General features: G+C 38.0%; 2 protein-coding genes and 1 long non-coding RNA gene across 10 annotated transcripts in view; 2 read left to right on the forward strand and 1 right to left on the reverse strand.

Annotated features, from left to right (window-relative positions):
- The window catches only part of NFXL1 (nuclear transcription factor, X-box binding like 1), a 48453-nt gene extending 33462 nt beyond the window's left edge, over positions 1–14991 (forward strand). For all 3 annotated transcript variants that reach the window (XM_074348374.1, XM_010962593.3, XM_074348380.1), the window contains exons 19-23: positions 2240–2309; positions 8575–8679; positions 10511–10597; positions 11407–11460; positions 13384–14991. In XM_074348374.1, coding sequence (XP_074204475.1) covers positions 2240–2309; positions 8575–8679; positions 10511–10597; positions 11407–11460; positions 13384–13557 — 490 coding nt within the window. In that variant the 3' untranslated portion in view covers positions 13558–14991. The remainder of the gene's footprint in view (positions 1–2239; positions 2310–8574; positions 8680–10510; positions 10598–11406; positions 11461–13383) is intronic.
- Positions 14992–15155: 164 nt separating this feature from the next.
- Positions 15156–20805, reverse strand: LOC105074915 (uncharacterized). Its single transcript, XR_835822.3, has 3 exons — positions 20218–20805; positions 19240–19421; positions 15156–17351 (listed from the first exon to the last, which is right to left on the reverse strand). It is a non-coding gene; the product is annotated as an uncharacterized LOC105074915 (long non-coding RNA).
- Positions 19415–21058, forward strand: part of CORIN (corin, serine peptidase) — a 222448-nt gene continuing 220804 nt past the window's right edge. For 4 of the 6 annotated variants that reach the window (XM_074348354.1, XM_074348360.1, XM_074348358.1 and 1 more), the window contains exon 1: positions 19415–20099. In XM_074348354.1, coding sequence (XP_074204455.1) covers positions 20028–20099 — 72 coding nt within the window. In that variant the 5' untranslated portion in view covers positions 19415–20027. Of the gene's footprint in view, positions 20100–20480; positions 20608–20798; positions 20927–21058 lie in introns of those variants that run through there. The other 2 variants (XM_074348362.1, XM_074348366.1) reach the window with 2 other exon arrangements.

Consider the following 21058-nt stretch of genomic DNA (forward strand, 5'->3'; position numbering starts at 1 on the left):
ATTGCTGTTAATGACATTTATTGTACTAGGATATGACTTCTACATTTACCTTGCCTAGAAATGCAAATTTTTGCTTGTGGATTAAGTAAAGGGAAAAAAAGTTCCATTTTTTTTCTGTTTAATCATGATCTTAAATAATTAACCTAACTTGCTCAGCTCCATTTCATAAGTCTATAAAGTGGGCTTTTTGTAAGTTTATTTTACTCAAATTAAATTTGGGAAGATGACTTTATTTCTGATTTTTTTGAGCATAAATACTGTTTGAAAAATGCCTATTAATATTAGATTTGTTTTTGTTGCTTATACTCTAGACTCATGCTTTAAATTGGAAAATCCAATTTTATTCTTTTTAAGTATTAAAATTATTTTGTTGAAATTTAAAAAATAAAATATTACAGTTTTTAGTTTTAGCAGTTTTGTATGGAGAGTTAAGATAATTTTGCTTTATTAATGGATGAAACTGATGAGAAGGGGTTTTCTTTGATCTTCTAGGATTCTGAATCTCACCCTCTTGCTTCTTTTTTCGTTTGTTGTTTCCAAGTGGCACCTTCCCTTTTTACCTTCTTCCAGAGTGTTGCCTTTCCAACACTGACTCTGATTCTTGCGCACTTTTTCAAGTCTCTTCTCTTTAGTTAGTTTTCTGATCTACCAAGACTTTTTCAGTATTTTTACTTTTAGGGTGGACTTTTTCTTTCTGGTGTGTTTGCTCAGTCCCCCTCTTCTCTTTTCTGCTCAGTTTTTCCAGAACTCTGCTAAGCTCTCTGAAAAGACTTGCTATGGGAGCTTGAGAAATAGCTCTGCTAGGAATTAGTTTTTTTTTTTTTCTTTCTACAGATAATTTGAAGTTTGTGGAATGGTTTTGCTCAGGGCATGGGATTTGAGCTGGATGTATTTGGGGTGAAATGTGTGAATATGTTTGGATTGAGATGGCTTCTATTACCACAGCTAACCAGAGTTCCTTTTTCTTTTTCTTGAATGCATATTTAAAATCTCTGTTTTTATGCAGAATTCTTCAGTCTCAGTATTTGTTCTGATAATTTCATTTACTTTCAATTCAGTGAGTAATTACATAAGTCAAGATTTCCTTTTAGTTGTTTTCTACTTCGTGTACTTTCTTCTATAGAAATTAGGTATAAAAGAGGCCTTGAAAAGCTAACTTATTTTTAATTATATAGTAACAGGAACAAAATGTTATTAACTCTTAAGTTCAGAGGTGAGCACCATATTTGTAAGAATGAAATTATAAAACTTCCATATAAAAGTCAGTATAAAAACTTACTGTTGTTATTAAATGAAATTTTGCCAAGAAAATTGTCTGTTAGAATACATTTTTCCCTAATTTGATATAAATACTTAAGATTATAATTTTGACAGTGGAGGCTAAACTTATGGTATGTTTTGGCACTTTGGTCTAGTGCAGGGACAGGAAAAGAAAGAATAAAGGAAAGGAGAAGAAAGACAACGGGGAAGAGAAAAGTGAGAAGCATACGATAGGGATTTTTAGATTGTTGCTAGTTACTGACTCATGTGGTGTTTACTGTGGTTCTGTTCAACTCTTTATTAGAAAGTGGTGTTATTCCTTGGTGTTTGTGACTTTTTCTAAATTACCCACTGAATGAGACATAAAAGCACAGACTGCTTTAAATGCTCTAATATAAAAAGAATCAATTTCTAACATTAATGGATAGCTTAATCCAAAAACAACTGAAAAAAATTTTTCTGATAAGCTTACTGCTTTTCCCACTGAACAGCCTAAACTCAATTTGAAGTAACATTTTTTCCCCCCTGTTCTTTAGAAATAAACCTGGGTGAGCATTTCTCTGGGTCAGCTTTTAAGTAATATACTGAACCATTAGTTTAAAATCCTTTATGTGGAAGCTTTAGGAAGAATTTCTGTTATGAGCAATGATACAGGGAAAGGTACTAGCAGGAACTACTGAAGAGAGGCCAGGCACAGATGATATTTTGTGCCTGTTTTCTACTTTCTTTTTGAAGTTATTGCCATTGTGACATTTGATTTGTTGGTAAAAGATAAAGGGCTACAAAGTTTGAGTTATCAGAACAATTAAGCAATTTGAGGATGTTATAGATGAGATACAATCAAAACATTTCCTTTAAAAATGAAGTATATAAGGTAATTTTATGGATATGTTTGAAATTGTGAGTTATTTTTAGATAAACCATGTTATAAAATGGACTTTGGTTTGAATGTCATCAAAACTTCCTCTCATCTTTTTAGAAAAATAACCACAGCTGATGTAAATGAAAAGAACCTCCTCAGTTGCTGCAAAAATCAGTGTCCTAAAGAGGTAAGCTTCCCAAGAACCTTCTAAGTTATGTTTTTAGGCATTGTTCCTCTTGGGTTTTCTCTTTCTTGTTAGATCATCCTGTGTCAGGTCAAGAAACGTGACTGATGTCTATAAAAACGTATGGTTGGGGTAGATGAAATTTGAGGATATTAGGACTAGGAGTGACCATTTGAAGATTTCTTTTTAAAGCAGTTTTAAAGATAGCTTATATACTTTATACACTGAGTATTGACTTAATGTTTACTCCTCTCCCTTAAAATAAAAGTAGATTAATAACTGTGTGGGTCATGTGCAGTTAGATAGTAGACCCACAGTAGAAAAAACAGGTATGTCTGTGTGTATGTATAAACTTTAAAGCTCATTATTATCTTGAATTAATTATTATAAACCTTCATATATAAATTTTTTTAAAAAGATTATTATTTATTTATTCATTTATTTTGTGGGGGGTAATTAGATTGATTGATTCATTCATTCATTTAAAGTGGCGGTACTGGAGATTGAACCCAGGTCCTACTCCACGCTAAGCATGAGCTCTACCACTAAGCTATACCTCCTGTCTGTTTTTAAAGATTCTGATGCTTGTATATGCATTGTATTCAAACTAAAATTATCAAAAGTGGTTCAGAAAGATTGTTCAGGGTCAGAAGGTAAAAACTCACTGGTGATTTATCTTGGCAATAATTTGAGAAACTAGGGTAGTTTAGCTATATTTGTTCTATTTAAAAGTGAAGGTGCTCCTTTCCTTTTGTTGTTGGAGGAAGCAGTGATATTTGTTTAATTTGAGTGGACATTTATAAAGGAATCATTTGACTTGTAGACGTACTAGTAGCACTTCTTTTCTTTTACCTCTTTGTCTTTATGCACTTATGTAAGCGCTTCCTATCCTGTTTAGAGTCAGGACGAGATGACAACTAAGTCTTAAGTATAGTGGTCAGTCTCTGAGTAAATTAAAACAGACGTCAGTGTATGATATATGCCTTTTTGTTGACAGTATTTCCTTTTAATTTTAAACCTTTGGACACTTTTTATGGATTCCTGTTTAAGAACTAGTGGAAATTGAACTTGGGAATTTAAAAATTTAAAAAAGATTATAAACAGGGAGACATTTCAAGCAGAAAATGATTATTTTAATAATCCTTTCTTTGTTATATGTGGAACTAGAGGCATGGGATACTTAAAATTGAATGTTCTGAATTCTTCAAATTTTGAGTTTTCTCATGTTAAAATAAAATTTTTTTCTGTCTAAATTCAAATTCCAGATAATAGATAGTTGAGAGTTTTTTTTGTTTTGTTTTTTTTTAATTCTGACACAGCAACTTGGTATGAAATTGCTGCTAGAAATAAAATTTCATTTAGGATAACTAATTTGCAATTTAGCATAACCTTGGCTATCATTCATTTGTGATACTTTTTGACATTTGGTGGGACTAAATGAGTGGGCCCTGTTTATTTAAAAATTTCTTTTCCATGTTCATAATTTTTTGGACTCTAGTCCACTCTGGAGCCCCTGGTATTGCTAGAGTCTTGTTGGGCTTTCTTGAAAAATATATCCTTGGGTTGGGAACAATCTAGATGGCCCTTATAGTTTAGAACAGCCTGAGGGTGGCAGGTGAATGTTATTGTGTCTAATTTATTCCAGTTTATGGTCTGTTGACATTGATAAGACTACAGAAGTGGTTTTCTAATTCTAATGTGTATCAGAATCTCTTCGAGGGCTTGTTAAAACAGATTAATGGGCCCTACCCCAGAGTTTCTGATTTTATGAGTCCGAAGTGGGGGCCTAGGAATCTGCATTTCTAGTAAACTCATATGTAATGGTGATACTATTGATCTGGCACCACACTTTGAGAACCAATAGGCTGTAGAATCAAGTCATACATTGGATCAACCAAGAACTATGTCTCTTTGAATCTACTATAAATATTTTATACTCAGAGGTAAGGTAGGGGATTATGACAAGTATTGAGGTACTGATAAATTCCTGTTTGCTTTCTCCTCCCTTTTCCATACTATGGGTTTCTTGTGGGCATGGGCTATGTCATATTTGTCTTTGTATCCAGTCCCTGGTTCCCTGGTTGTACTTACTAGGTAGTTGGTAAATGTGTATTGAATGTGAGTATAAGAGTGAACTGTGGGACTGGCATAGGGTGACCTTCCAGCTCCACTGCTTCTCTGATACACACTCCATGCGTTTACTGGACTGTTCAGTTAGATCTGAATTGAACTAAAAGAAAATATAAAGATATCATTAAGAACTACACCTTTATTTAAACTGTGCCCCACATATACAATTTTTAAAAATTGTTTCTGAATTTGGTTTTATCTTTCCCATGTAAGCTCTTCTGCTTTTTACTTGGGCAAACGAATATCTCTGTAACTCAAATTGTTCATGTATAATGGGGCAATAATAATACTCCAGAGTGCTGAATATTGAGTTAATAACATGTAAAGGTCTTTGTATATGGTAGGTGATATAGATGTGCTAGCTGTGGTGACGGTGGTATGGGTATTTATCCACAAAAAGTTTTTTTTGGCAAGTTTTCCTTAATTATTTTTAAAGAGAGCTTTTAAAGTTATTGGAATGAAATGGAACATTTTATACTAGACAGTATTGGTTATTGGTAAGTCATTTGCTATGGCTTTCCAGAGTGCTAGCAGAATGACATTAAGGGCTGAGCAGACTAGAAGAAAACCATCGCACTTTTGAGTGGTAAGGGTAGGATATCTCATCTTTAAATGAATATCAGAGTTGGATATTTTAGAAAAACCTCTAGTTTTTACTGTGAAATCTGTAATGAAGATACAGTCATTTTATGTTATACATTCTAATCAACTTTTCAGCTCTTTCAGAATATAACTTGGCTTTTATGATAATACGTGCTTGCACGTCTAACAGGGAAGTGGTCACGTGATTTGATTTTGTAAATAATGAAATCATTACATACTCAAACGGACATAACACATATATGTATAGTTTAACAAAGAGTTAAAAAGTGAACACCATACCACCTAGGTCAAAAAATAGAGCATTGCTGCATTTCAGAAGTCTACCAGAGTTCCCAGACTGTAGCTCCCTCCCTCCATTCTGTATGTTACTACCATCTGCCTTTTATAATGATTATTTCCTTGCTTTTATTTTTAGTTTTTAATAAGTCTATGTGTATCTGGAAACAATGTTGTTTGCCTGATCTTCTATTAAAATTTCAAAATTATGAACTTTTGTGACTTGCTTTGTTTGCTCTACGTTTTATTTATCGTTTGTATTGCATGTGGCTGTATTCCATTGTATGAGTGTACTGTAGTTTATTTGTTTTACTGTAGGTAGATATTTGAGTTGGTATCAAGAGTATGGCTATGAACATTCTTGTTTGCACATTCTGGTATTGTGTGCATAGACTTCTCTTGTACTACAATTGCTTGGCCATAGGGAATGTATAATTTCAACTTAAAGTCATATTGATTTCCAAAATAGTTATACAATTTATAAGCAATCAATTTTCCCGTTTACTGTCAGTATTTTACACTTCCTTTTGTTTCATATCCTTGCCAATACTTGGTGTAGTCAAAATTTTTAATTTTTGCCCATCTTATGACATCTCATGATTTTAATTTACATTTCCCTGATTTCTAGTGAGTCTGAATACCTTTTCGGGATTAATAGCGTTGCTTTGCCTGTGGGACATATGTTGGATATGAGCACAGCATACTTCTGGATGAGTTTCAGTTCTCCTCCTTGCAGTCTGCAGAAATAAGTTTGGCTCACTTATTGCAAGAAGAAGATGTATTTGGAGGGTATTGGGGGACAGTTCACAGATTACAAAGGAAATGCTGTTCAGCCAAATTTTGGGAAGGGCAGTATCTGGACAGCCCCAGGGGGCTTGGCAGCAGGAGCTTGGGGGGCTCTGAGTGAGATGACTCTGTTCAAACCACCACCTCTCCCTTTCACGTTTTCCGATGATCGGGAGAGGGAATCTGGCTCACTTTGGGATCAGGGCCTCCCTTGGCATAGGCAGCAACAGACAGGAAGCTAGCGCAGGTAGCTTACCCGTGGCCATCGCTCCTGGGGGCGTTGTGGTAAATCAGGCAGTCCCAATTTATGTCTTCTATAACTTCTCCCAACACTGGATGTGAAAAGCAAGGAGATTCATGGAATAATTATTAGATGAGATGACAGGATCAAATGAAGGATTAGAGAAAAGAGATACATTTTGAGGTCAGAAGACCGAGCCAGAGAAAAGAGAGGTTTTCAAGATGTTGCTGAAATTGTGAAGAGTCAGCATGAAGTCTTTTAGGAGGCAGACAGATGTAACATCTAGACGGAAGATTCTTTGCCTTTCGTCAGCCCCAACACATGGAAGAGACAGAATACTGATCAGTAAGAGGTCACACTGTGGCTATGATTCTGGGTAATGTCAAACAGATCTTCCCTTATTGATTCTGATATGCTTCCCTATTCACTTTCCACTTCAGAATCGTTGATTTAAAGTTAAAGTAGAGAAGATTACTGATGTAATTCCCTCCCAGATTAAGAGACTTATTTTGAGGGGAAGAAGGGATAGGTGGAGAGCTAATGCCAAATGTTTGTTGTGTCTATGAAGTCAGGCTAGAGACACTGGCAGGGATGAAGGGGAGAGGGAAGTGAAGGAACACTCGAAACAACCACTTTGAGGCAAGTTACTTGATAATGAATGAATATTGAGCTTATTAAGCAGTGTTGAGGGCCTGGTATTAGGTGCAGAGAAAAACAAAACTGAAGTGGCCCAGGAATGGCTAGTGTGGAGCTCATTCTGGCAGCACTGTCCTGTGGTAGGATTAGTGAAAATGCACAGTGTGATCCAAATTTAGTTTTGGTATGAATGTCTCAGCTAAAAATTAAAGAACAAGAAACCAAGTTGCATACTAGAGAGAGATGAAAGACAGTAGAAGAGGATTCTGAATTTCTTAAAGAGGGTAGAGTCAATAATTTGAAGGATCAATCTGGTGAGTCATAAAGATCAGAATTTGAGAATTTAAGTGTTTATTGAGGTGTCCACTGTTTTTAAGTTATCTTTGTTAATGAATATGAGACACAAAGAAATATAAGATCATTGCTCTTAACTAACTTAGAATAATAACTTTCATTATAATAGCTAAATATATTAAGTACATTTAATCCTCACAGCAGCTTTATGAAGCTCTATTACTCTTCCCAGTTTTACATGTGAAGCACAGAAAAGTCAGGTGGCTTGCTTGCCCCAAGGCCCCAGACACAGCTAGTCGACAGGGAATCTGGGATTCAGTTCCAGGCAGTCTGACTTTGGAATTTAACCACTAACCAATGGCTCTCTTTTATTTACATTCTGGTTGGAGACACAGAAATATATGAAGTGCTTAATTTTTTTTTTTAAGTTCAAGCTAATCCAAGCAATGTCATAGCAGTTTAGAAATAGATTTATGGATTTCTTATACTGTTACTGTTACTATTCAAATGTAGGCAAACTCGTATCATGCTTTTATGGTGATTTAAGCTGTGTTTTGAAATTTGGATAAGGTTTGAATAGAAAGAAGGAAAGACCATTTCACCTGAAAGTTTGACTAGGATAAGAAGCTAGTCAAGTAGCGCGTAGACATCATCATGGCAGTTACTGAATTGGTTTGGCTGCCTATTTAGTACGTTTTAATATATAGTGGCAAGCCTTGTAGAGTAAAAGCCTAAGCAGTTGTATCACAAAACAGTGCTGATACAACATTGTAAACTGACTGTACTTCAATAAAAATAAATTTTTAAAAACCTGCTTAAGGACAAGGAAGTTTTCTTTCTTCTCGCGTAGCAGGACAGGGGAGGTAGATGTGTCACTGCGCTCCGTGTATTGATCCAGGGGCCCAAGTTAGCAGGGCAGCTCTGCTCTCTCTGACACACGGCTTCTGCTGTTGCTCAGGATGTCCTCATTTCCAGAACACTGGGGAGGGTAGAACATGGATATGTGCTCTTGAAAAGCTTTAAGACACGGAAACATTTATGCTTACAGTCCATTGGCCGGAACTTCGTCACGTGGCTATAACTAGCCTCAAGGGTGACGTAAGATGTACTCCTGGAGTGGACCGGGGGAAAATATTTAACATTTCTGGGAATTAAGGTAATTTATATCTAAAAGAAAAAAGTTAAAAAATTAGCTAATTATCCAGGATTGATTGGCTGTTTTGTGATGGACTCTTAAAATAGTTGACAGGAAGAGGAGGTAGAGTATGGCTAAAATATAAATATGTAATTGTTTTATTTTAGCTTCCTTGTGGTCATCGATGCAAAGAAATGTGCCATCCTGGTGCATGTCCCTTTAATTGTAACCAGAAGGTGAAACTTAGATGTCCTTGTAAAAGAATAAAAAAGGTAAATATTTTAAGTTATTGAAAATTCCTTGCTGTGTACATTTTTGTTATTTTTTGTTTTGATTTTTTTTTGTCTGTGTTTTGATAGTTCTTTGGCTTTATTTTTTGCCTTTTAATTTTAAGGTCTTATTTCTTAGAATCTTACTATTATTGGCCTATTTCTGTAATTGCATCTTTTAAAAATCAGCTTTTTGAGGGCAGTTTAGTTTTTTGCAATTTAATAGTAGAAGAGGATTATTTTATATTGAAATCAAGTTAAGTGCCCTTTTTTGGGTAGAGTCAATGTGTTCTAGATTTGAGGTCTTCATACAAGGAGCACAATGTGAGTAATAAAGTAAGTTTCATCATGTAAGAGATGGTCAGGATTAACTTTTGTTGCTTTTATTTATAAAAGTTTTTGCCATCAGTATTATGTTGTGAAAATGTTTCCTTAAAGAGACCTCACATGCACACAGCCTTATAAAATTATAAAATAACATTCAAACTTGGAAAGAATTCATTTTAAGGTAAAATGGTGATAATAGAGGAGTAAAAGGGCAAAAAGTAACGATTGGAAACAGACTGCATACCTTTCAGCAAAACTTATGAAGGAAGAGCCTCTCTGAATTCTCACGTCATGTTTAGTAAATAGTAGCTGCTATTATTACTATTGGTTTAGCACTTACCATACTGTTTTATTTCCTTATTGTGTCCCCCTGACCCTGACACAGTGCTTGGCATGTCATAGGTACTCTTGTAAGTACCTTTTGAATGAGAAAAGATATGATCCTTCTTCCAGGCTTATAGACTTAACGTCCACAAACACAGAGTATTTATTTTTGTCTCTAATGTTTGTCCATGTTATTTTTCATTTGTCTGGACTATCCTTGGAGGACAAGATTGTATTTATCACCAACCTCAGCCAAAAATAAAGGACTAAAGGGGGGAAACCTTCTAGGTAATGAAATTCTGTACTTCATAGGATTTGATCTCATTTCCTTACTCTAGTAGATTTGAACAAAAAAACTGGTGTCTGAGGGTGTTGTGAGGAAGGAGCAATTGATACAAGTAGGTACATTTATAGCAAAAGTGACATCTGGCAGCAAGAAAGATGGAATGAATAAAAGGTAGATGAAAGATCTACAAAAGCAAAGTCGAAGACTTTAAAATAAGGACCATTTATTTTATTACAGAATAGTACACAAATTGATCATCGTGTTAATGTCACGTCATCAAGAAAAGAGTGATTAGTTTTTATTTCGTTAAGGAGGCAGTGAAGTGCAGCTGTAAGCTTTAGAATGATTTTCATCTGAACTTTTTTTTAAAAGGTTAAATGGTTGAGAGAAAAATTTGTAGCTGTCCATTTAGAACTGCACTGTGTTGGTAGCCACTAACCACATATGGCTATTTAAATTAGAATTTTAATGACTTAGCATTAAACTATATCATCTATTAAATAATAGATGACATTGAGTTCGTCGACTTCACTCGCCACATTTTCAGTGCTCAGTGGCCATATGCGGTAAGTGCTCCTCGTTTGAGTCATGCAGATTTAGAACATTTTCATTCAGAAAGCTGTATTGGATGGCACTACTCTAGAACATTTATTCCCTGGAAGCTTTAGAAGAATAACAAGAAACAATAAAGAGAAATAAAGAATAAAAGTGAAATCACGTTAAGTTGATAGTGACACTAACGCTTGCAGCCATATCATCATTAAATATGAATGAACATGACTTAAATAATATGCATGATTTCAAGCTCCTAGAGAAATTTTGCTTTTTTTATGGCATACAGTTAGGACTTTGAGGGAAAATCTTTTAAAGTCAAATTTTTAAAAATTTTGTTTGTAGGAATTGCAGTGCAGCAAAGTACGTGAAAATCAAATTTCCATAGAATGTGACACAACGTGCAAGGAAATGAAGCGGAAGGCGTCTGAGGTAATGTCACGTTAAATGTCATTTTTAATGTGCTAGTGGCCTGTCTCTATTTTGTGCATTAATTTATGTGCTTATTATGAATCACTCAAAATCTCATTCTTTCTGTTTTTGCTTCTGTGATAAAAGCCTGATTTATAGGCCTATTTGAATCCTCGGTGTGCTTCTTATTGTCTGGTGTGTGCAAGATTTTTCCATCCTCTGTACCAGTTAGTGTATATGCTCTGGAACATAGTTGTGTCTCTTAATGTTAGTGTGAGCCTCCTGAAAATTAGGTTAAAATAATACAAAAATAAGATGTTGTGACTCTTTGCTGTTTGGATTATGTCTAGTGTCACTGTGTCCCTCCATCAACTCAATCAATGAATAAAGTCTTGGTTTTGTTTGAAACTAAGGATTCTCTTCCAGATAGGGCATTTTAGGAAAATGATCAATTTCAACTCTAGGCAAAGAGTGGTATTTGAGAATTGATTTTAGAGTCTTAGTGTGGTGACTTAAGAGAAAAAGTCCAGTTTGAAAGTATTTCAGTTTACAATGTTATAATACTCTTTGAATTGTGATCTAATATCTGTTAAATTTGTTAAGCTGAAGTATTTAGGTAAGGTATAACGCCCTGACTCCCCTCACCCCCAGTCTGTTAGACAGTACCTTGGTAACACTTCTCAGTACAACATTTATGTTTCTTTAAATAATTTCCAATATGAAGTTTCCAAAAGTTGTTATAGGTTAGTGGAGCCTGGGAGGAAAGATGTTAAAATTCTATATAAAATTTGATGTTTACAGTGTTAATTTACTTTTAAATGTCTAAACAGATAAAAGAAGCAGAAGCCAAAGCTGCTCTTGAAGAGGAAAAACGAAGGCAACAGGTAACTAAACAAAATACCCCATTTGTGTCTTTTTTGCATCATTATTTTTATGCAAACACAAGGTATATGGAAACATACAGACTAGGGTCTGGTCAGCTTTATTCTGGACTGAAAATATAATTCTATAAAACAGAAATTAGCCACACTTAACTTCAGTCCAGGTAAACTGAACCTCTGATGAAGCATGGGGCCTTGTATATTCCCAGTTTACTTCCTTGCCAGTTTCACCCTTTCTCCAGAGGTGACTCCTCCTGGTTCAGGGGGCAGAGGGCAGGGCATGGCAGCATCCATTCTAAGGCATCTCCTGGAGTGTGTGTCTTCCCTCATCTAAAATTATTTGAGGTCTGCTTTTTTCTGAGTTGTAGATTATCTGTGGCAAATAAGTGCTGTTTACTCACCAGTACATTTCTTTTAATAATACACCCTCTTATTTCCCCTTTAGATTCTTGAATGCAGAATTACCTGTTCTTTGTTATTACCTAGATAAGAAGTATGTTCTTGATACCCCCTGTTTGTTTAAATACTGTATTTATTGATCATATACTCGAAAGAGTGGCTTAACTTTCTCATAGTAACATGTAATTGTTCGTCAGTTTGCATTTTGAGATGCTTTATACTTATTAAGCAGGGTATATTATATGCAAACTGCTGCCTTTATGAATGAAGAAATTGAAATTTGCATGAACTGAGGGAAATGCATTAGAAACTACTCATGTAGCAAAGGTGGGCTAAAATGACATCTGGATTTTTATGGTTCTATAGAATTGATTTACCTAAAATTGAAAAATAAGTTATCAGAGCTAATACAGTAAAACAAGGAATGACTGGAATCCTTGGAGATTAAATTATTAAGAATAGTTTAGGGTGTCCTTTCCTCCCTTTTTTATAAAGCACTATGGGTAGAAATCTTAAATGTGGTCCTAATTTACTGACCTTTAAAACAGAGTATATAGAACATTATATAAACTATGCTTGATGACTATGGGTCATTATTAAAGCATCAGTGTTTTCTCTGCTGTGTCAGTGGTTCTCAAGTTTGGCTGCTTTTAATATAGTTTGACCTTTTGTTGTTTATCAACAACCACTTGAGAATATTTTGACATTTTGCTTCATTGAAGAATGCAACTTTGTATTAAATTAAGAATATGATTAGGTCTTTTTCAAAGGCTTTTTCCAAGTGGTTTATAAGCAAAGTCATGGATATGTTAACTGAAGTTTATATTTCCTTCTGTTAAAGAAACATTTACAGAATCTTGCATGAATATTACATATATATTTTAGTTAACTAGTATCACGTTTTAGTGTATCATGTCACATTATCATGTATTAAAGTTTAATAAGTTCTTACTAATAGACTAAAAATTCACATTTTATAATGCGTGTCATCTAGTTTCCTTTCTTAGAACCAGTTTTAATACAATTCTACTTTCTAAAATAGTCATTTTGATTCAAAACATGAAGAATTTTTCCCCTGAAGAATTTTTCTCTGTGTTTTTAAATGTATTTGAAAAAGAGCAGAATCAATTTCTGGCAGCTTTTTTCTGTTTACTTACTTGAATTTCTTTCATACAGGCCATTAATGTTTATTACCAACATTGTAAAAAACTAGAGTGGTGTTGATGTATAAAACCATTGTCTGTATTTTAAGTCAGATGTTTCTACACTTAGTATCAAAGGCAGGCCTCAGTCTGAAGTAACCTCTTCCTTTACTCCCCCATTCGCTCTCTGCCTACCTAAACTCTGAATTTGTTGAACACAGTCAGTATTGGAGAGATGGTTTTTTTTTTTTTAAAAAATCAAATCAATGTATTTATTATATACTATTACTATGAAAACATTTCCCAAATTTATTTTTATCCAAGTGAGAAATTTCAAATCAATACATGCATTGAATTTAATAAAAATGTTTCTGTTTTGATTTAGGCTGAACTAGAGGCTTTTGAAAACAGACTGAAGGGTCGTCGGAAGAAGAACAGAAAGAGAGATGAAGTGGCAGTTGAGCTAACGCTATGGCAAAAATATAAATACTGTCTCCTTCCAGTCTGTGCAGTTGTGGTGTTAGTGTTTGCGTGGTGCATAGCCCATGATGGGGATTAAAAAATTTTTGATCTGTTACTATACCTCAGATTAGATTTAGAGAAATTGTTAAATTTGGAATATTAGAAAGTGAATGTTATAGAACGTGATATGTATTCACATTCATCTCTGTATTTCTCTACAAGTTTCTGTTAGAGGGATAGGATGTTAAAGTTTACCTTAATCAGCATACTAGAAGTGGCAATATAACCTTGTTTAATAGTAAAAGCATGACTGAAATTGTAACGTATTTCGTAAGGCATAGCCAGTGGCAGGCTGACACGTTAGTTGTTCATTGTGCTTCCCTGTATTAACATAACTGTTCATTTACTGTTTTAAACCAACATCTTTTTTTTTTTGGCAAAATTAATATGAAACCGAGCCATATGTGCAGTAAGAGGAATAGTTCACAATGTTTTGGTTACTTATTAATAGGTACTTTTCTTGATCATGTAACTTCGTACTTTAAAAAAAAAATTCTCTAAAAGACCTCTTAAATTGTAACACAAAGCTACATAATTAGAGTCCGGAAATTGGTTTATTAGGAATTTTTATCAGTTATTGAAATAAAATTTTATGTAGTATGTTCCTCAGAGGGAAAAATAATTGCTTTCAAAAAATGCCAAGCTAGATTTCTCACATGTGGCTATTTCTTGTGTAGGAAGCTTTTAACTGAAGTTGGAATGTTTTGTAAAACTTGTTTGTGTTTTTTCAAAGTAATAATAAAAAAAACTAATATTTATGAGCAATATATACTGAGCACAGGGCTTATGAATAGCTTTATGTACTTTATTTTCATTTCTTCTTACTGTGATCCTATAGATTTTTTTTCCCAGCTGGAAATAGTTCTTATGAAAACAAGCTGATAGAGAAATATCAGTAAGCCAGCCAAATATGTTTGAATTGTAAGTCATTTTAAATGATTTTGCTATTTAATTTTTGTATAATTAATGTTTTCATTAAATTTTTTCATACCAAATTTTTAAACTAGAATATTTACTATTTAAAATATTCAGGAGCCTATAATTTTATCAATGTGTGAAACTCTAATGCTTGGTGTAAAACATGGTAGTTGATAGGCACTAAAAAGGGTAGAAGTATGTTTTAAACAGACGTACAAAGAAGGATTTTAAAATTTTTACTGACTTAGTTTGTTTAATGTTATGCTCCTTAATTAAATATTAGCTGGTGTCTGAAGTGGAAGGGCAGTCATCCCTTTCTTTATGGTACTTTTGTTTTAATTTTAGATTTCTTTTTTTACCTTTCTCAATGTTAGAGTTCCTGGGTTGGTGTTTCAGCCCAGTTCAGAAGCTCTAAATTAGAGCTGTTACCCTCAAGTCCTTACCTTACTCTACCATAAAATGAATATTAAAGAATATGAATGTTTAGGTGTCCAAGTGGGGAAGCTCTTGTAATGTATTTCAGTCTTGGCCTAATAAACAAACCTGAAGCCTAGTTCATGTCTGCTTGTTGGACTTCTGTTCTTGCTAAGTTTTCTTTCTGATTTGTGCAGAAGAATTTAGTGAGCAGAGGAAGGCAATTGAGTGAATGACAGTTATGCAGTTTGCTGTTTTGCTGGCTAGTAGCTCGGAGCTTAATTAATTAACCCAAAGTCACACAACCGTTCATTCATTTATTCAGTCAACAGATGCCTTTGCTGCAGGATGGAACTTTCTAGCTACTGGAGATGATGGTGATCCTTTCTCTTGGGGAGCTGCTAAGGAGTGGAGGAGAGCAGGCAGGAAATAGATACACAATAAAACGAACATGATTTCATGTATGATAAGTGGTATTAAAATGAGAGAAATATTACAGAAAGTGATGAAGGAGGGGGGTGAAAAGGCACTAGCTACTTTACTTGGGAAAGTCCCTCTGAGATGGGGTCATTTGAGCTGTGACCTGAGTGACCTTGACTTGAAAATCTGAGGGAAAAGTCTGTGAGGGAGAGAAAGCTGCAAGCACAAACTCACTGAGGTGGGAGATGCTTGGAAGGGCGGCGGGACCGACAGGGGGGCTGGCGCGGCTGGAGCTTCATGAGTGACAGGGAGGCAGGGTCTAGGGCCAGTTCACAGGGTGCTTGATAGACAGGGTATGCACTTTGGATTTTCTTTGAGTTGCAGTGGGCAGCAGTGGAAGGTTTAAGTGGAGAATAGCTGTTGGTTATTGTTCTTTTAAGGTAACTGTCTCCTAGCTGCTGTGTGGAGGAAAGACTGTAAGGAGGCCAGGGTCAGAGCAGGGAAGGAGGCGAGTTGGGAGGCAGCCCCGGCCGGGGGTACTGGTGGTGCTGGGATTCACACTGGGGTTCAGGCCTCTGTTCCCACAGCTCCCCACGGCCCTGAAGGAGCGGCCTGAGGGTACTGCCATGACTGCTGTGCGGTGAGTACAAGAGAACAGAGGAAATAAATAAGCTCTTTAAGGTCAAATGAAATTAAAATTTTGTCTAAATAATTCACCCGAATTTGTTCTGATGGAAAAAAAGTGGTACATGTTGATCTTTTTGCTCAATCTAAGCCAATTAGAGAAGGGATGGAAAAGTTACCAAATAGCCACCAATGACATAAAAATGTGGTTTGCTGAGTGACAGTGACTAGACCACCCTAAGCCTTGGACCTTAGGGTCTATGTATGAAGTTAGCCACACAGGAGGGAAAAGCAGAGTACTGGTTGCTACTTCCTAGAAGAGAAGTGAATTTGGGAGCAATGAGAGGAGCTGGGAACCCCTCTGCTTTCCAGGAACTCTTAAGGGTGTCCGTCGGGGAAACTGTTTTCATGTATTTCAGAATCTTGGTCTGTTGGGCAAGTTTGGGCCCGTTGTTTGCTGAGCTGCTGCTGTTCATGTCAAGTTTTCTTTCCAGTTAATGTGAGGGCATGTATTTCAGTGGTGCTAAATTACCCACATGTAGCCTGGAATTCCACAGTCCAGATTCATTTGAGTTAAAACCCCTCTAGAGAGACATTCCCTGACTACCCTCCTCACCCTCACCTGGCCATTCTCTAGCTTCGTATGTATTTTTCCTCATAGCCCTGCACAGCATGTGTCATTGTACTCTACACGTGTTTATTGTCTGTCTCCTTCACCAGAAGGCAAGCTAAGCTCCGTGCGGGCAGGGGTGTGGTTTTGTTTACTGCTGTGACCCCAGCCACGTAGCAGATGCTGGTATTGGTTTCTTAGGGCTGCCATGACAAATGATCACAAACAGAGGGGCTTGAAGCAACAGAAATTTATCCTCTCACAGTTCAGGAGGCCAGAAGTCCAAAATCAAAGTATCAGCAGGGTTGGTTCCTTCTGGAGACTCAGAGACCACTCCCTGCCTCTCCTAGCTTCTGGTGCTGGGCGTCTCTCCTTGGCACTTCTCGGTTCGTAGACACATCACTCTGATGTCGCCTCCATCTCCACACGGTCTTCTTTTCCATGTCTGTGTATCTTTTTCTGTCTCTTCGAAGAACACTATTTAGGGCCCACCCTATTCCAGGATAATTAAATTTTACCTGGTTACCTCTACAAAGACCCTATTTCCAAACAAGGAAGATTATATTTTTGGGTTCCAGGTGGACATTAATTTTGGCAGGGTACACTATTCAATCCACTGCAGTGCTCGGTAAATATTTGATGGGTGAATGAATGAATTCACAGTAATTCTAGGCCGTAAACTTTGGGGGCATTTTTCATTACTGTCTTAATAATTGTACTATTGAAGGTAGAGGTTAAGAGGTCAGTCTAGTTCCAGACTGGGCTCTAATTCGGGTTCTGCCCTTTTCTAGTTGTGAGATCTTGGGCAATTATTTAACTTCTGTGAGACTCAGGTTCCTCCTCATCTGTAAAAGAGAAACAAGAAGAGATAATAGCAAATGTCCAATAAGTGTTAGCCAAGATTATGTGTCTGTGGCTATATTAAATCCTTTATATGTTTATTTAATTCCCATGACAACCTATGAGGTGGGGCTATTCTCATTTTACAACAGAAGAAACTTAAGTTTAAGAATTAAAAACTGAGAAAATATACATGACACTTTGTAAAGTGCCTGACAGTGCTTAGAAATTCTTAGCTATAATAATACAGATAATGTGACTTAAATGTCATAACTTCTCTTGCAAATTGATTCACAAGTCAGAAAAAAATATTGTGAACTGAGGCACCTCAGTATTTGCTCATGTGGTCGTGGTCCTTGAGGGGGTACTATCCCTAGCAAGACCAGGCAGGATTTGGACAGTCAAATGGCAGCATGGGATCCCGGTGGTGGGAGAAACTGGCACTTAGGTACGTCAAGGTGCTAGAAATAAAATTCCTCTGCAACTGTTTATGGGCCAGTTCTCATTACCTTCTTCCCAGTGACTACTCTGGTGTGTTGAGTAAGGGATTGATGCCCCAGAATTAAATACGGCAAACAGAACATCTACTGGGGCTACTTTTATACACAGAATGTTTCAGTGTGCTGGGCTGTATCACTTCCGGGTATGTTGTTGTCTCCTTTTAATTTAAATAAACTCTCTCCCTGCTGCAGGTTCAGTTTGCCTGTTAATTGCTTCATTTTTAAAATAAATAAATGAATATTTATTTATTTATTTTAAAGTCTCTGCCTTTCAAAAGGCCATAACTTTCTTTTTATAAAATGAAAAGTATTTTAAGAAAGTATATGATGATTGTTTCTTTAAGTTGAAAAGCAAGTGTGGCGATTTTTTTTAAAGGAATAATTCAAATAAGTCATTGAAGATTACTGTGAGACCTCTGCATATACAAATTATGATTTCTTTTTTTTATGATTTCTTACATTACAGAGGTTTGTTACAAAGAATATAAAAACAGCTGTTTATCCTCATGCAAAGAATACCTCAAGTATTTACTCAGGTACCACTGGTAACTAGAACTGGTTGGGTTTTCTTGCTAATAGGAAGTTTAAAGAATGCTTTTTTACACTATCAATGCAGTCAGCTTTAGTTCTCGGAAGAACAGTTCTCCAGAAGAGAGGAGCCTGACCTACTCTGGCTATCTCAAATTCACTGATTTCGCTACTTTAATTCCACAGTTTCTCTAGCACCCTCCACCAGAGGGCAGAAAGTGGAAGAGAAAGGAGGTGAAGTAGTGCCACATTCATATGTGGCTTCAGAAAGCCTGTAGAAACTTTTGAGGATTGACTCCAATGCTTATTTTATAGACCAAGTTCACTGGCCTGGAAACCCTAGGGGATTTGCTCAAGGTAGAGCTAGTGGGCAAATTGCCTGGACTCCTGATTTTCAGACTGGTGTCCCTGCGGTGATGACCTGTGATGGGGCAGTATCTCAGAAGAACACAGTCCTGAAATTACACGGCCTCTGCAGAATCCCAGCTCAGCGCTTGCTGGCTGTGTAAACTCAGGCTGGTTACTTCAACTCCCTACTTCAGTTATTGTACCATGCACTTGCAGTATTTTCTACTTTCTCATTTCACTTCAAAAACAAAATACTGATCCCCACTCCCAAATTTTACAAGTTACACCCCCCCAGCTCTAATATTCAAGGAACAGATACATATCTTTGATAATTGTGCATTGCCTCCTCCAGAATAATGGAGATAGATTTATTCGATAACCTCATGAGCAACTTTGAAATTGTCATTAGATTTTGACTGAAGTTGGATAAAAAAAATTTCTAAGAAAAACACAATGTTTTTTTTCTTCTGCCAAACCTATGACTACTATCTTGGGTAGTCTTTACCGTTGTAAATACCTTCAGTGCCCTCCTTGACGCTGAATGACAGGAAGACCCCGAGTTGCTGGCCCGCAGAGTCCACCCAGTGGGTGCCCTCCGCAGCAAACCGCTTGCTAGGTTCATGCAAGCGGGCTCGGGTTCTCCCGGCTCCCTGCAGCCTCAGCAAAGTCTCCGGCAGTCTTGGAAACGCAGTTTCTTCACTAAACACGTAACAGAAAGCAAATTTACATTTGCTTAATGAAAATCATGTTCGCCCTAGGAACGAAATTTTCGTTGAGATAACAAACTTGGCCTTTAACTGCCAGTGCCTACAGTTATTTTCATTTTATTTGGCGACTTTCTCGCCAAAAGATAGTAAAGTAGCATGTGGTGAGATATCGGAGAGCCGAGAAGTAACTCCTTTGCTCCCAATTCCTGTTTGCCACAGCCCACACGTTCTGGTCTCATCCTTTCAGTGCTGCCATCGCGGGGTCTAAGTTTGGGGGTGGGCACGGGTTGGAGCACTAGCAGTCCGCTTGGCTTCCCGTCCGCTCCAGAAAAATAACTTCTTTGAAAGCAGAGAGGTGGGGCTGCGGAGGATCTGTCATTAAGGGGTTTTATGGGTGGGACCCAGAGACGCGGGGGGAGGGGAGGGAGTGGTCCGCGGGTGGGATCTGTCGAACTGACAAAATGTGGGGCCTCTGTCGCTTGAAGTTCAACTTGTCTCTTCCTGAGCGAGGAGCAAGGTATCTGTAGTGCCTCTCCCAGGGGCACGTACAGGAGAGAAAAGCGACCAAGATAAGAGTGGACAGAGGAAAAAGGGAGACATGTTCTCCACGAAACGGCCCCCTGCCCTTGCTCCGGAAGAGCGCTACCGCCCAGCCAGGGCCCCAGAGCGGGTAAGACCCACGAACTGCGCTCTGCAGTCAAACAGGTCGGAAGACCTCTCAGTCCAGATGAATTCAGGGTCAAACCCTCCCGCCCCGCACTCCCCTCCCCTCCGCGCCACCTTCTTACCGCGCCGTCGGTGAGCTTCATCTTTCCCAGCCCCGCGCTCAGCACCCCGCAACCAGTTCCCGGGCGCACGGTCCTCCATCCGGGTCGCCCAGCGTCCAGGACCCTCCCAGGGTCGTGGGTAGGGTTTCTTTGAGAGCAGTTGTCGGATCGGTACGGAGACCAAGCTCTCCTTGTCAGGGGCGTTGCCACGACCCTTGGAGAAGCGTCCTCACTGTCCCTCTTCCACCCGGCGCCCCTCACGCGTCAAGGGGACTCGGGGGCGCCCGGGTGCCTGAGGAGGCTACAGAAGGAGCCGACGCAACCAGCCCCTTGGGGGTCCACGGCTTCTCGGCGCCAGCGTCGCGGACGCCCGGCATCTGGAAGGACCGCGCAGCCTCGCCTGCCCCAGACGTAAGCCTCCTTTACCAACGGCGCGCGCCTGGGTCTCCGTCTCTCCTAGAGCCCGACCCGCGCTCGGTTCCCCTGCCACCTGTGGTGCCGGTTATCACCGGACTCTTTGAGCGTGGGCATTGCCGAACCGGTCCCATTTGTAGGGTGCTGGCAACTCCTGCGTCCCCTGCGCGCAAACTTTGTGTCTGAGGCTTACCCTCACCCTGAGCACACCTGGCGCCGGCCGCCGGGGGGCGCAGGTTCGAGCTGCTCCGGCTTTGGCGGGCTCGGACCTTGTCCTGTGAAGCGACTGCGTCGCCCCTGGTTTGGGAGAGGAAAGGTAGGGAAGAGCACCACGGACGGTCCTCACGGTCCTGAGCCCTCAGGGACCACGTCTCATTTGCGCTGCCCTTCTTCTTGTGTGTCAAGAGGGCCCAGGAATCCATTAGCTGCTGCGCGGTCGCGGCTGCTC

This window comes from Camelus bactrianus, chromosome 2 (genome assembly GCF_048773025.1).
Source record: "Camelus bactrianus isolate YW-2024 breed Bactrian camel chromosome 2, ASM4877302v1, whole genome shotgun sequence".
Lineage (NCBI taxonomy): Eukaryota > Metazoa > Chordata > Mammalia > Artiodactyla > Camelidae > Camelus > Camelus bactrianus.